At 43.6% G+C, this 16,752-nt stretch overlaps 1 protein-coding gene across 1 annotated transcript in view; it reads left to right on the top strand.

Moving 5' to 3' along the window:
- Positions 1-911: 911 nt before the first annotated feature.
- ATXN10 (ataxin 10) overlaps positions 912-16,752 on the top strand; it is a 177,887-nt gene continuing 162,046 nt past the window's right edge. The window contains exon 1 of the mRNA XM_021921665.2: positions 912-1,346. Within this exon, the coding sequence (XP_021777357.1) occupies positions 1,231-1,346 (116 nt within the window). The 5' untranslated portion in view covers positions 912-1,230. The remainder of the gene's footprint in view (positions 1,347-16,752) is intronic.

Here is a 16,752-nt window from a genome sequence, read left to right as displayed (position 1 = left end):
AATAGTCTGTGAGGTTCCTTCAGGTTTGGAACTATCTTTTATTGATCTTTGTATCTCTAGCACCTAGCACAGGGCTTAGCAACAATTTTTGTTGAAAGAAAGTATATACACTGTAATAAAGGGCAGCGGAAAGAAAATATGTGATCAACACCAGCTAGAGAAGCCTTGTCTGATTCCTGTGAAATATATTCATTTCCCTTAGGAAAAAAAACAATTCTTACCCTCTTGCTATGTAACTTAGCTTCTTGACTTAGAACGGTATTTTAAACCTTTGAGGAGCTGGAGCAATGTATTCTCGCCCGAGGCTGAGTGCCTGGTAAGTGGTCTGGTATTGATCAGCAATGATCAGTAAGTACTGGGAAGTGAGTTTTCAGGGTCTGAGACTTGCAAGCTGGTGACAGACCGCTCCGGCTTCCAGTGGGCCCGCGCGGGGGAACTGATCAACCCACTTGAGCAGTGGGATCAAGGTCTTCAGCCTTAGCAGGTGGAGCCTCTGCCCGGCCCTCTTCGTTCCCGAGCCCCTCAGACAGCGTCTCCTCCAAAAAGGGTCCCCTCCACCCAGAATCTCCTCCCCTGGGGGAGACCCCTCTGTCTGCGGGCCCCCTCCCATAGAAGGGCCCTTCTTCCTCAGCGTGAACCTCTGTCCCTGATACCCGCTCCCAAGACCGAGACCCTGTTACGGCTCAACCCCCCACAGGCCCCTTACCCCCCGGATCCCCTCCCCTGGGGGAGACCCCTCTGTCCGCGGGCCCCCTCCCATAGGACGCGCCCCTCTTCCTCAGGGTGAACCTCTGTCCCCGATACCCGCTCCCAAGACTGAGACCCTGTTACGGCCCTATCAACACGGGCCCCCTCCCCCCGGCGTCCCCTCCCCTCGGAGGAGCCCCGTCTGCGATACCTCCCAGTCAATCACCCCTAGCATACCTCTCCGCCCTCACCCAGAACTTCCGCCGCGCCCCCTCCCCTCAGGCGGGACTTCCGCCAGCGCCCCCTCCCCCGCGGCGCTGTCCCCTCCTCCCGCCTGAGGCGAGTCTGGGCTCAGCCTCGAGCTCTCTGGCCGCGGCGCAGCTTCTGGGCAGCGTGGGCTGCAGCGTCGGCGGCGGTTAGGGTTGTGTAGGGCGAGGCCTCTCCCTTCCTCCTCGCCATCTTACTCCTCCCTCCTGGCCGTCCTCCCCCTCCCTCCTCGCCTTCCTCCTCCTCGTCAGGCTCGGCCAAGCTGTGAGCGGCAAGATGGCGGCGCCCAGGCCGCCGCCTGCCAGGGTGTCGGGCATCATGGTGCCGGCACCCATCCAGGACCTGGAGGCCCTGCGCGCGCTCACGGCGCTCTTCAAAGAGCAGCGGAACCGGTAACGGGCCCGGCTGGGGGTCTGCCCCGGGCAGGGGAGGGCGGCCGGGACTCCCGCGGCAGCCCCGGCCTGGGCCCAGGCGCCGCCCCCTCCTCGCTGGAGACGCGGAGGGCGAGGCCTGCGCGGGCGGCCCGAGCGCCACCCAGGCCTCCCGACTCCCAGGCACCGCCTCGTGCTCGTGGGTCCCCGCGGGGTCCGGGGCGGGCCCCCGCTCCCCCACCGCAGCCCGTCCGGGTGCGAAGCCGCGACGCCGGGAGCCCTTGCCGCGGCGTGCGGGTACTGTTGACCCAACACACGCTTAGGCCGCCCCTGTCATGTGCGAGGGCTGCGCCAGGCCCTGGCTGCAAGACCCACGCGGCCCCCAGAGTCATAAAGCGTGTATTTTAGCGGGAGAGACGCGTGTTACGGACGCGGGAATTGGGCAGTTGCGGGGATGCCAGTCTCTAAGCATGGAGTGGGACTGGCACTCCTTTTTCCTCGGCGTTAAAGCCCAGGCTGCACCATCCGCCCTGGGAGCTGCGCTCTGTGCAGTGTGGAAGAGCAGGGGCCTGGAAAGACCAGTCCAGTCCTGGTGCCACTGAGGGGCGAGATAGCCAGGCAAAAAGAGAAGGTGCCCAGGAGTCAACAGTTGTGGATTTGGTTCCTGGCCTTGCAAGCTGCGTGTTACTGTGCAGTTTCTCCAAGCCTTAGAATTCTTGTCTAAAAATGGGACTATAATACACAGCTTAGTTGCTGGATTGTACAGAGGAATAAATGAAATAAAACATGTGAAAATATAAAATGTGCGAAGCCCTCAGTCAAGGCTTGTTTGATCTTGTTCTATCGGGGCCTCAGTTTTCTTGTCTATTTAATGGGAGTAAAGTTGAACAGTACCTCCCTGGTGATAGTGTCATAAGGATTAAATGAGAGATAATGCATATTAAATCCTTAGGACATACCTGTACATAGCACTAAATGTAGCTGATATTATCACTTAACACATTGGTAGTTCCCCATGTATCAGCTATTGTGCTAGGTGATGGGGTGGGAAAATGGGAAGTCCTTGCTCTCTCCTGTACTAGTATGTACAAGATAACAACAGCTGTGGGGGTATGTATGGACAAAGAGCAGAGGGAACATTGAAGAAAGACTTGGGTCGGCCTAGGTGATCACTATTCCTCTCTTTAAACTAGACACCTGGTCTGAGCACTTCCTTTACCTCAAATGACTTGGGGCAATGTGGAGCTGCTGAAAGAATGCTATTAATAAAAGTCCCTGGTACTGCTCCATGGGCCTTTGGGGGAGATGTATTTATTGATATAATGCTTAGGCATTTCTGTACCATGATGGACCTTGCTTTTAGTTAATAACCCAGTCATCAACCATTTATTGAGCACCTACTATGAAACAGATTTTTTTGTTAGGGGCTGAGAGTACAAAGATGAATGATGGGATTACTTTTATCAAGCATGTTTGGGAAATTGCTAAATAAACACATTTTAATGGAAATCTATACAAGAGGTGGTGGCACAGGAGAACATGTGGGTCCGTTGGACGATTGGTGAGCCAGGAAAGGCTTTTTTTTTTTTTTTGAGACGGAGTCTCACTCTGTCGCCCAGGCTGGAGTGCAGTGGCTCGGTCTTGGCTCACTGCACGCTCTGCCTTCCGGGTTTACACCATTCTCCTGCCTCAGCCTCCCGAGTAGCTGGGACTACAGGCGCCCGCCCCCAGGCCCGTCTAATTTTTTGTATTTTTTTAGTAGAGACGGGGTTTCACCGTGTTAGCCAGGATGGTCTTGATCTCCTGACCTCGTGATCCGCCCGCCTCAGCCTCCCAAAGTGCTGGGATTACAGGCGTGAGCCACCGCGCCCGGCTCAGGAAAGGCTTTTTAAGATTATTTCAGGTGCTGGGTTATAGATGAGAGGACTAGAAGGAACAGTGTCTGCAAAGGGGCCATATGTTAATTTTGCAAAACCGATGAGACAAGTAAAGTAACATAGATTAGGTTTCTCGTACAGAGGAGACATTTATTCAAACATCAGTTCCCTTTTTATAACTTGGAGAAAATCCAAGCCCCTGAGCTAGTGTAGAAGGCCTTTCTTGACTCTGTCTCTTGTGAGGGAAGAAGTTACAGAGAACCATTGATGGTTTTTGTCAAGGGAGTGGCATGATAATAATCTGCCTGTTAGATCTTCCTGGCCACCTCCGCCTCCATTGTGGGGAATAAATGAGAGAGGATGAAGCTAGAGATAGCGGGGATCTTTAAGGAGTGGTAGCAGAAGCCCATGTGAAAGAGAAAAGTGCCTAAATTAGGACATTGTCTGTGGGGATGAGTAGAATAAATACTGAGAGATATAAGGTTGAATGGACAGGACTCAGGGACCAATTGGATTGTTGGGGGGAGAATGAGGAAATGAGGATGCTTCCCAGATTTCATCTGAGTTCTGGGGCAGTGTCCTTCTTCCAGGCAGAGATTGGAGACCAGGAAAGGTGAACTGATGTGCAGGTCCTGGCATGGAAAGACACAGTTGTGTGGTGGGGCAGAGAACTCATGATCAGAGTTTATAAGGACAGGCTTCTGGTCCTGGTTCTGTCACTGCTTCTCTTTGTCTTTGGACAAATCATAAGGTTGTTGTGGGGCTGGGCCCAGACTTCCCGCTCCTCTGAGAGGATCCCTCCAGTTCTGATGCTCAGGGAGCCAGTGTTTGTCCTTGGAGGTCTCCTCTTGAGAGAGGGCATAGGGCTGTTGTCTAGTATGAACAGGAACACAGATGGACCCAGGGGAAGGATCGGCCAAGGTGTTAGAAGGTGGACGAGACAAAAAGCCAAGCACAATGAGTCCTCAGTGTAGCAAATAGAAAACAGCAGACAAAAAGCAAAAATGGCGAGGAAGGTAATTAAGAGATTCTTCTCTTTTGGTGGAATACATTATTTCTCTAGGATTCCATTTTATATTTGAAGAATCACAGACATAATGTAGTTGGTGGTCCTTCTGAACTCTTCCATGCTACAAAACAAACTTCTGTCTTCGGTAGCTTGAGTAGTGGAAGTGTCATGCAGTGGAAAGAGCAGTGGCTTTGGAACCATGGAGACCTGGATATGAATCCTGGCTTAGTCTCTGTAGACTTCCTGTTTCTTGTCTTGAAAATGAGATGATGGCAGCCACTTTAAGGGATTATTTTGAGGATCTGTAATGTTGTATGTGTAGCATAGTGGTTTATGCATAGTAAATGCCAGTTATTTAGGACCTGTTATTAAAATATAACAAGGTTATATGACCAAGAATCCATTTGTGTTGAATCTCCTCTCTTATCAAAACCAAAAATTGAAGCTATTTCAGGAAGACAGTTCTAATTTTGGGGTTTCCAGAGAAAGGGATCTCAGGATCTCATTACGATTTTAGCAACCCGCAAGTGAAAAGAAATTCTTACATCCCATTGTGATGATTTTAAATATGTTCACAAATTCTTTGATACTCTGACCTTCTCAAGAGGAGGAGGTTAATTATTTTCTCCTTGAGTGTGGGCTGAACTTAGTGACTTGCTTGTGAAGAGTAGAATATGGCAGAAGTGACAGTGTGCGACTTCTCAGACTAGGTCATAAAAAGCGTCGTAGTTTCCGCTTTGCTAGCTCTTTCTTGGATCGCCCACTCTGACAAAGCCAGCTGCCATGTCAGGAGGACACTCAAGCATCCCTGTGCAGAGAGCTGTGTGGTGAGGAGCTGAGGCCTCCTTCGAACAGCCATGTGATAAACCACCTTGGAAGCAGGTTCTCTGAGTTCCAGTCACATCCTCAACCAAGCGTGCAACCTTGTGAGGCACCCGAAGCTGCTCAGATCTGTGTGAGATCATAAATGTTGTTGGTTTAAAATGCTAAATTTTGGGCTAATTTGCTATATAGCAATACAGCATTAATACATAAGTCTAAATTCTCCATGGTCTGTATTACATGCATTCTGTAACTTCTTAAAGTGTCTTGGTCACTAAAATTATTTAAACATATTGCTTATGGTCATATAATATCAATATTGAGATATTCCTCAGCTGTTTGTTCTCTGTGTAAGATAATTCTTTTTTCTTACATTTGTTTTATACTTTTTGTTTAACGTAGATATCAGTGTATTTCACATTTGTTTAACAAGTGATTTATCTTGCTGTGAATCTTTGCAAGTCATGTTAAATTCTTTCTGAACAAGTAAGACAAATACATTTAAAATTCTATTTGAGTTGCTCCTTTAGTTATTTTTCTTTTTTTTTTTCGAGACAGGGTCTCACTTTGTCATCCAGGCTGGAGTGCATTTTTTTTAGAGAAGGGGTCTCACTATGTTGCCTAGGCTGGGCTTGAGCTCCTGGCCTCAAGTGATCCTCCTGCCTTGGCCTCCCAAAGTGTTGGGATTACAGGCATGAGCCACTGTGCCTGTCTAGTTGCCTTTATGATGCATCTCTGAGGCATCTCCAGACCCCACAAAGTGTAGAGCCAGGTGAGATGGGTTGTCATACTCCATCTGTGCTATTAATTAAGTAGCCACTAGCTACATGTAGCTACTTAATTAATTGAAAATAAGTAAAATTAATGTTCATTTCCTTAGTTGCATTAGCCATATTTTTTAATTTTTAATTTTTTTTTTTGAGACAGAGTTTCGCTCTTGTTACCCAGGTTGGAGTGCAATGGCACGATCTCGGCTCACTGCAATCTTCGCCTCCCGGGTTCAAGTGATTCACCTGCCTCGGCTTCCTGAGTAGCTGGGATTACAGGCATGTGCCACCACACATGGCTAATTTTGTGTTTTTAATAGAGACAGGGTTTCTCCATGTTGGTCAGGCTGGTCTGAAACTCCTGACCTCAGGTGATCCGCCTGCCTCGACCTCCCAAAGTGCTGGGATTACAGGCATGAGCCACCGTGCCTGGCTCATTATTATTTTTTTAGAGATAGAGTCTCACTCTGTTGCCCCAGCTGGAGTGCAGTGCCACGATCATAGTTCACTACATCCTCGACTTCCTGGGCTCAAGCAGTCCTCCTGCCTCCTTCCCCAGTAGCTGGGACTACAGGTGTATACCACCACGCCCAGCTAATTTTTTTTGTTTATTTTTTGTAGAGATGAGATCTCACCATGTTGCCCACGCTGGCATTAGCCATATTTTAAGTGCTCAGTGGCCACATGTGATTGTGACAGCACAGATAGAGAATATTTCTATCATCACAGAAAGTTCTGGAAATAGTGCTCTTCTGTAATATGTTTTCTTATTAGAGAATAGTAGGGGGAGACTGTGTTCTGATTCTTGAATATTCTTGAAATAATGGAACATTTGGATACTGCTTTCTATAAATTCATCTCATACTTAAACTGATAACCTCATTGGTCGTCCAGCTGATAAGCTTCTTTTTCTTTTTGCGACGGAGTCTTGCTCTGTCGCCCAGGCTGGAGTGCAGTGGCGCGATCTTGGCTCACCCCAAGCTCCGCCTCCCAGGTTCACACCATTCTCCTACCTCAGTCTCCCAAGTAGCTGGGACTACAGGCACCCGCCACCACGCCCGGCGGGCTCTACTACTCTACTAAAAATTTTTTATATTTTTAGTAGAGACGGGGTTTCACTGTATTAGTCAGGATGGTCTCGATCTCCTGACCTCGTGATCCACCCGCCTCGGCCTCCCAAAGTGCTGGGATTACAGTTGTGAGCCACCACGCCCGGCCAAGCTTCTTGAATAGAGTGGGCACCTCACATTCACTGTATGCCTGGCATCTAGCATACAGTTGATAGTGGCAGACTCTTAACAGTTTCTTGTGGAGTTGCTGCTATTTCTATAAGTTATTACTCATTGTGCTTGCTTGGTCTTTTTCTTAGTCATGTAGACAGTAATTTTTTTTTTTCAGCTTCTATCAGTATAGCTCATTTTTTTCTCTTTAATCTGGTTAGACAAAATGAGGTTTTTGTTGGTGTTTAATTTAAAAATTAAACAATAAATTCAGGCCAAAAGGGCTTTAAAAAAAATGAAAAGGCAAGTCCTGGAGTTAGAGAAGTTTTAAAAATATATATGATAAAGAAGTTGTTTTAGAATGTATAAAGTACTCCTACTCAATAAAAAACTCAATAAAAAAGACTCCTACAACTCAATTTAAAAATTGGGCAAAATTTTTTTTTTTTTTGAAAAAATATAAAGGCCAATAAGCTTATGATAAAGTACTCCAAATCGTTAATCATTAGGGAAATGGCAGTTAAAACTGCAGTGAGAGACTACTGCACACCGTTTAGGATGGCTATTATCCAAAAAATGGAAAAGAACAAGTATTGTTGAGGATGTGGGGAAATGGGAACCCTTGTGTGTTGCTAGTGGACATGTAAAATGGTGCTGCCACTATGGAAAATAGTGGGTCCTCAAAAAGCTAAACATGGAATATGACCAAACAGTTTTACTCTTAGGTATATGCCCGAAGAAAATGAAAAAGGACAAATATTGTATGATTCTGCATTTATGAAATACCTAGAAGAGACAAACTTGTAGAGACAGAAAGTAGTTTAGAGGTTACTAGGATTTGGAGAGAGGGGAAATGGGGAGTTATTGCTTCATGTTGACAGAGTTTCTATTTCGATGTTAAAAAAATTTTGGAAGTAGAGGTGATAGTTGTACAACATTGTGAATATAATTAAAGCCACTGAACTGTAGACTTAAAATGAACAAAATGGCAAATTTTATGTTTTATATATGTATTTTACCACAGTTAAAAAAATTAATAATGCAATGTACCAAAATCCATTTAATTGTACACTTTAAGTGGGTGACTTGTGTGCCACGTGAACCCTATCTCAATAGTGCTGTTATGAAAAAAAGCGTAAGAAGATACCTCTGCATCGCTATTACGATGAAAATGACTGACACTGAATTTTGGTGGGCATGTGAAGTTATATATTTATGATTTTTAAAAAGTCACATTGTTTGGAGTGGAGGGGAGGTGTTTAAAATGTGAACTCCTCCTTCACTGCTATTTTTGTTTCATAATAAAATAGCCTTTTATGTATCTTTTTCCCTACTCGGTAGTGCCTTTCTTGAAGGGAGGGACTTTATGGTGTTTCTTAGCAGGGTGCCTGGCCCATTTTGGGTACTCTGTAAATATTGAACTGAACTAAACAGAGCAATGAAGAGCCAGTACCTTCAGTGAGCCAATCAGTAATTACTCAGATTACTAAAATGCTATTGATTAGTTTACCATGTAATTCATTCATTGACTCACACCACACATGATATATGTAAGATCTGTGCTTAGTGCTGCAGCTGCGATTGATATGATAAAATGAACTATGTGTAGCTTACTTTGAACTACTAACATAGGAGTAGCTCTAATGCTATTAAATTATTAAATTTAATAAATTTGTAATTTGTTAAAAATGTATATTTGTAATTTATATTTACAAAATAAATTTGTAAATTTGTAAATATAAATGCCTTAAGCCTTCATCCTTTGCTTATACACACTCCCCGTTTTCCCTCAAGGTTGAATTATCATTTCGCTTCCTTTTGAAACCTGTTTCTGACCTCCCCTGTATTCCCTTGGCACTCTGTGCTTACCTCTTTCAAAGAACTTCACATGGAGTGTTACAAACACTTAATTACCTACCAGTCTCACTAGAGTGAGAGCAGTCTGAGGGCAGGATTCTTATTTACCTCTATTTTCAGTACCAACTTTCAGACCTGCTACACAGTGAGCATTCAATACTATTTTTATTGTTTTCTTGAACACCTAATTTTCTTGAGCCATGAGAGAGAAAATGAGAGCATAGAAGAAAGACTTTAATTAGGAGGGGACGGGAAAGGTTAACTATGACAGATGACAGATTTCAAGGGGTAAAAAATGACTTGGTATTGTTACCTGCTTGTATAAATATGTTGACTAACCTTCATAAAGAAAGTGAATAGATGAAGCACTTTAGAGGTCAACATACCACAGAGGTAAAAAATAAACCTATCCGTCTGTGTATTTACATGCACGTGGGTTTTCCCCGGACATTACTGAACCTCCGGCCAGCAAGTGTCTTTAACTGCACCAAAACACACAAAAACCCAAAAAACAAAAACCCACACGAGTCATCAGCTTGGCTAAGGATGCCATATGGCGTTTTGACTCAACCATGATTCAACTCAACTTTGTTGAGAGAGAACATCAATTAAGTTACACTATAAAAAGCACATTTTAGAGTGTGATGGCAATTTCCTTTATTTTTACCTATGCCATGAGCTGGAATGCCACATGGAATTGTTTGGTAAGGTGTTCTGACTCAGTTTCAAAATACAGAAGTGGTCAGTGTGAGCCACGTCTTACATTCAATTATCTTAAATGCATGAAGTAGACAGGAAAGAGTTTGAGCCAGCCAATCAAAATAAATAAGGTTAGGATTGTGACCACCAGTACCCTCAGAGCAGAGTTTCTCAGCTCTTTCATTCTTCCAGTCTTTTGTAGTGGTCACTGGACCCAAGGGCTTGGTCACTGGACTGTGGGCAAGGACACTCAAAAGCAAAGGAATGGTGGGACTACCGCTAGGGCGCCCTGGGCCCTCTGATGGCCACAAGCTTAGAGAAGTTATTAGAATTAACAAGATGATCTATAAGTGAGGGATGTTCTTTCATGATAGCTGTTGAGGAGTTTGTGTACTGCTTAGAACAGTGCCTGGCACCTAACAGACACAGTTTTAAGTGTTAGCATTATCGTTGTTGGTGACATTGTCATCATCATCATCAATGAGAATATTACAAAACTATGAAAAGACATTTAAAAAGACTTAAATGGTAAGATACACCATTGTATTATAGGAAACCTCAATAACAAAGACATCAATACTTCCTAAATTGACGTATGGATTCAATGCCATTCATAATAAAATTGTAGCAGGGTATTTGCTAGAAATTCACAAACTGATTTTCTAAGTTATATGAGAAACTCCTAGGTTTTCTCTTACTCTGTGAACTCTCATCCCTTTAAGGAGTGCAGTGGTGCTATCACAGTGCTATCATGCCCCGCTAATTAAAAAAATTTTTTGTAAAGATTAGGTCTCACTATGTTTCCCAGGCTGGTCTTGAACTCCTGGGCTCAAGCGATCCTCCGCCTCAGCCTCCCATAGTGTTGAGATTACAAGTGTGAGCCACTGTGCCTCACACCCTTAAAGGTTTTTACTTGAATCCTTTTCTGACTCCCCAGTTCTTAAGATCCTTTTCTGTGCCCTCAGCAAAATTCCCTGTATCCTGAATTTCTGTGAACACCCATTCATCTTCTTGATCTAAATGAAATATGGCTCTGAGGACATGCCTTTCCCAGGGTTCTTGAAAGTGGGAGGCTGTTTTCTGTCCTGCACTCAGTGTAATGCTTGGTCAAAGGTACGGTAGTTCACCGTCATTGCTGCTTTCAGACCTTTTTTCCTCCGTAGACCACTCCAACTTTTAATCTCATGACATCAGGGTATCACTTATTCAATCACTTTTGTAGTTAAGAGACCTGTGGGTCAGTCTGCCTCATTCCTTGAAGAGTTTAGCCCTGGGTTCACTTTTCACTCTTACTTCTCCTGTCTTAAATCTCAGTTATTTCATTGTTTACATAGATTATTTTCATTATCCTGACCTCGAATTTCTTTGACTTTCTCTCAGTGAGCTTGACCTCCATTCCATCTCAGCCACACACTGCCATACCTTACTTAGACTTTATCCATAACTGTAGCTGCCTTCTCCCACAATCTCAAGAGTCCCAATCCCTGTTTTATCTTTTCTTTAGGGCCCCTGCTCCATCAAGTCTTTAACCTCACCAGGACCTACAATCTTTTGACCCTATTTCCTATTTACTACCCCTTTTGTTCTTCATTCCCCTTCTTAATGTTCACATTCCCATCTTGATCTGGCTTAGATCCATGGATGAGTAATAAGAGCATTTCTTTTTTTATGTACATCCTCAACTCCCCTGCCTCCTGTCTAAACTTTGTTATGTTTGCCTGGTAAAACTCCAGCTTTGGTCAAATCCAACTTGTGTCCTTTGTGCCAGCACCCAAATAGCTGAACACGGCTAGAGAAAAACGTACAGCCGTGCAGACTGCTCTCATTTTAACTTGCTGATGACTCACTAAGGTGGCCCGTAATGCTACCTGTCAGTCCCGATGTTTGCCCTGGTCCCTTGACTCCTGCTCCCCGAGTCAGGTATTTCATGCCCCACTCTCTTCAAACCTCTATCCCCTCATCCTCACTCTCAGCTATTTCTTGAAAAAGAGGAGCAACTAGCAGATAATTTCCAGGAACTCTCATCACCCTCTCTGCCCACCTACTTGTATCTGCCCATAACCTGCCTTTGCTTCTGTTCTGTGGATGAGGGTCTTGCTCTGAATATAAGCTCCCCTTAGGTTTGCACTAAATTCCATTGCCTTTTGCACATATTGCTCCAGCAGTCTTCTTCCCCCCACCGCCGTAGAAATAATCAATTTTACCCTTTCTATTAGATTGCACTCATCAGTTTATAGATCTGCTGTAACTTTTCCCATCCTAAGAAAAATCTTTCCCTCCATTTCCCTGAGTGATAATCCTTCCCGGATCTCAGAACTCAGTCCTCAGACCGCTTCTTTTTTCTGCCTATATTTACTCTCACAGTATTCTCACTCAATCTTGTGGCTTTAATAACTTCCGTTTGCTGGTGACTAACATTTTTCTTTAGCTGGACTTTTTTTTTTTTTTTTGAGATGGGGTCTTGCTCTGTCATCCAGGCTGGAATGCAGAGGCATGATCTGCAGCCTTGACCTCCCAGGCATAAGCAGTTCTCCCGTCCCAGCCTCTCTTGTAGCTGAGACTACAGGGATCCACCACCACACCTGGCTATTTTTTTAAATTTTTTTTGTAGAGATAGGGTCTTACCATGTTGCCCAGTCTAGTCTTGAACTCCTGGGCTCAAGGGATCCTCCTGCCTTGGCCTCCCAAAGTGCTGGGATTACGGACATGAGCCACCACACCCAGTTTAGCTAGACTTCTCTCCTGAACCCTAGACTTGTTTATTCACCTGACTACTTCACATTCTACTTGTATTTCTCCTGATCCTCTCATCCACCAGATATCCTCAGAGTACTCTTCGTTTCTGTAAACAATAAATACATCTTTCGGTTTATGTCTCAGGCTAAAGTTTTGGTGTCACCCTTCACTCCCCTTTTTTAGACACCCTCATAAGAATCCATCATCAAGTCCTATTGGCTCTATGTTTAAAATATCCAGAATTTGATTCCTATTTACTGTATCTGCTGCTTTCCCTCTGCTCCAAAAACAGCCTCCTGACTGGTCTCCTGCTGTCTTCTCTTTCTCCCTTTAAGAGTGATTCTTTACAAAGCAGCCAAAGAGATCCTTTTAACACGTAAGTCAGATGATGTCACCCCTCTGCTCAGAACTTTCCATGGGTCGGGCGCTGAGGCCAGGAGTTTGAGACCAGCCTGGCCAACATGGTGAAACCCCATCTCTATTAAAAATACAAAAATTTGCTGGGCATGGTGGCACATGCCTGTAATTCTACCTACTTGGGAGGCTGAGGCATGAGAATCGCTTTAACCTGGAAGGCAGGGGTTGCAGTGAGCTGAGATCCTGCCTCTGCACTCCAGCCTGGGCAACAGAGCAACTCTCAAAAACAAAACAAAACAAAGAACCTTCCATGGCTTCACATCAGGATCAAAGCCAGCGTCCTTCCATGGCCTACTGTGCCCGTGCAGGGTAGCTCTGTCTTCTCTCTCCGAGTCGCACTTCTCTTTCTTTTTCTCACTGGGGTTCATTGAAGCCAGCTCTGACTTCCCCGTGACGTGCTCTGTATGCCTTTGCCTCTAGTCCAAGCTCTTCTCCCAGGAAGATGCATAGTTGGCTCCCTCACCTTTTTTGGATCTGTGCTCAAATACTACTTCTAAAATAAGGTTTAAATAATGTCTTATATGCAAAATCTCTCTCTAAGAATATAAAGACATTCTCTGTATATTTTCTTCCAAAGCCTTGCAATTTTGTCTTCCATATATTCCTAAATCCACCTGGAGTTACTTTTTGGGTAGTATAAGTAAGGATCCAATTCAGTTTTTTTTCCTTCGAGATTAACAGTTGTTACAATGCCTTTTCGAGCACAGTCCATCTTCCCCAGGTCTTTAATGCTGTTGAATGCCATTTACCAAGTTACCATGTATACACAGTTCTGCTCTTGGGCTGTCTATTCTATTCCAGTGGTTGATTTTCTGCCTCTGTGCTAATTTCACCTTTTCTTAGCTTCTCTTTCTTTTCTTTTCTTTTCATGTTTTTTAGAGACAAGGTCTCGCTGTGTCACCCAGGCCAGAGTGCAGTGTTGTGATCATAGCTCACTACAGCCTTGAACTCCTGGGTTCAAGCAGTCCTGCCTCAGGCTCCTGAGTAGCTGGGACTACGAGGCACAGACCATCAAGCCCAGCTAATTAAAACAAGGTTTTTTTTTTTTTTTTTTTTTTTTGTAGATATAGGGTTTGCTATGTTAGCCAGGTTCTTGAACTCCTGGCTTCTGCCTCTCAAAGCACTGGAATTATAGGCATGAACCACTGTGCCTGGCCTTCTTAGTTCCTTTCATTTAGCACAGTGCATTTGTTCTGATGAAAGATGAATTTTGAATGTGATGAGGACAGTGGGAAAGAGGAAGTGTGTGGGTTTTGAGGAGTGGGGAGAGGACTGGTATGTTTGGAGCCCTTTAAAGCAGGGATTGCCAAACCATGGCCAGATCTGGCCCACTACCTGTTTGTTTTATGACCGACGAGTTTAGAATGGTTTTTTACATTTTTAAATGGTTGGGGAGATAATAAAATTTCACCTCACGTGAAAATTATATGAATTTAAAATTTTGGTTTCCACAAACAGAGTTTCATTAGACCCCAGCCATGTTCACTTGTTCAGGTGTTTCCCGTGGCTGTGTTTGTGCACTGGGGGAGTTGAGAGTGTGACAGAGGCTGTTTGGCCATCAGAACTGGAAATACTCACTTTCTGACCCTTTACGGAAGAAGTTTGTAACCCTGAAAAATGGATTGGTCTGAATTGTCAGGACAGCTTCAGAATCCTGAATGTGACAGAAGAGGAGAGAAGAGTATAAAAAGAAGTTTGAGTTCTGCACAGATTTCAAAATTTTACCCTAGGCTGTTTGTGGCAGGAGATACAAATGTTTTTATTTTCTGTTTTCATTCAATCCTGCCCAGTCAAATCAGCAAGATTTATGGTTTTAAATAACAACCAGTGGTTGTTATTTTAATCTCTGAACTTGTGAGTATTTTAATAGTTTTTCTCACTGGCAGTTGTTAAACTACTGTAAACCACATATGCCAGTTTTTAAGTAAATCTAAGGTATTAGAATAAATCTTTTAACAAGTATGAAGGTCTTAGTTGTAGCATTACAATCACTAGCATGTAGCTTTTTTTTTCATTAGGAGGCCCCACCTGATGATTTAACTGTAAAATGTGAGTACATACAGTATATTAGACCTATCTAACCTGTTACATATAATCACAGGTAGTTTTCTTTAATTTTACTCAAACAGGACTTGCCAAGATTAAACCCTACAGATCTGTTCAAACTTGAAGGAAATGAAATTCTACCTTTTGTATAATTCTAAGGATTTTTTTGGTTCTGTACTGTAACATTTCATTTATACATTGTCTTCAGGGTATGCATTCCTTTCTAATAGGAATGTCTAATGGTTGAATTTTAATTGTTCTTGTAAGTACTTTCTGCCTTCTGTGAATGAAGTAGTTAAGCTTTTTAAAGTCTCTGTATTTTTTGTTAGTTTGGTTAAAGCAGAAATGACAGCAGTTATTAATAATGTTTGTAATATTGGAGTGATCTTTACTATTTCAGTGTCGTTAATCATTACACATATTTAGCTGCATTGTCTTGACAGTGAACATAGATTTTGCAGACGAGAGTACACTATGACTACTCTGGATCTGTAATGCCAAATAGTTTTCTTTCAAGGCTGTAGAGAAGGTAAAGATGTATAGAAGAGTTAAATGCTTTCATAATATTTACTGTTATTGAATAAAAGCCTCTTTGTTGATGTATTATATTGTATAAAAATATGGTGAATAGAAGCCATAGCTATTTATTGTATGACTCTAGAGGAAGAGTTTTACTGCCACCTTTTATAAAAGGAAACAGACATCTAAAACATGTTATTTGCTCTTAAGAAATTTAAACTACAGTTAATTGGGTTACAACTCCTCTGAGACCCGCAAGCTTATTCACTGTATCATTTAATGGGAAAGGAGAAATTCAATGTTTGCTTAATAGCAATCATAAAGTATCTACATGATATTCACATCTTAAAATCTGACAAGTTTTTAAGTTTTTGAATTGAGATTATATGGATTTCTTAATGGGAAAGGGGGGGGGTGAGCTGATGCCTCAGTTTCCCCTTCTTTCAGTTGCTGACTCAAAGAGCACTGATTTCACTGCCTGTATCAGGCCTGATGCCTAGCTCTGAGCACAAGCTCTGTAAGTGCTTGGATTACATAGCAAGGCTGTGATGCAGTCAGGGGCCACTTTTGAGTGTGTGAACAGTCTCATCACTGTTTAAAACTTGAACAAATTTAATTAGTGGGTGCCAATTCTGGGCCCTAGAGATATAGAAAAGAATAGAATAGTCTCTATTTTTCAAGGACTTAACAGTCTTTAACTGGGGAGATAGGATAAGTAAATATTATTGGATGTGGACAAGTTATTCCAGTCTTATGAACAAGCTCCAGGGCGACATAGAGGGAGCCTGTTTGTCTGGAAAAGTGGAGGAGTTTCACCAGGTCTGTGAGTTTTCCAAAGGTTTAAAAGGAGACGCAGGCTGGGCGCAGTGGCTCACGCCTGTAATCCCAGCACTTTGGGAGGCCGAGGCGGGCGGATCACGAGGTCAGGAGATTCAGACCAGCCTGGCCAACATGGTGAAACTCTGTCTCTACTAAAATATAAAAAAATTAGCCGGGCGTGGTGGCATGCACTTGTAGTCCCAGCTACTTGGGAGGCTGAGGCAGAATAATCGCTTGAACCCGGGTGGTGGAGGTTGCAGTGAGCTGAGATCACGCCACTGCACTCCAGCCTGGGCAACAGAGCAAGGCTCCATCTCAAAAAGAAAAAAAAAAAGGAGATGTAAATTTCTCCCAGGCAGAGGATTGGGAGATTTGGAGAGGACTTTCTTCTGGTGGTGGGATATGTTTGAGCAAAGACAGAAGATTGGCGAAATCGGGAGTTTTTAGGAATCCATGGTGTACAACCTGGGGAGAGCATATGACAGTGATCACAGCCCCACATTATTTTTTCTTTATACCGCAAACACGAATTATTGTGTGCCAAATAGATGCTGTCATGATTACTCTTTAGTCGCTATTAATAGTTATTTGGATTTCAGGAATCTTTTGGTTGGCCTTAGCTCAGTTAAATGCTTTTCA

The sequence above is a fragment of the Papio anubis genome, chromosome 16 (assembly GCF_008728515.1).
Source record: "Papio anubis isolate 15944 chromosome 16, Panubis1.0, whole genome shotgun sequence".
Classification (NCBI taxonomy): Eukaryota; Metazoa; Chordata; class Mammalia; order Primates; family Cercopithecidae; genus Papio; species Papio anubis.
This window is presented reverse-complemented; position numbering and strand designations above follow the sequence as displayed.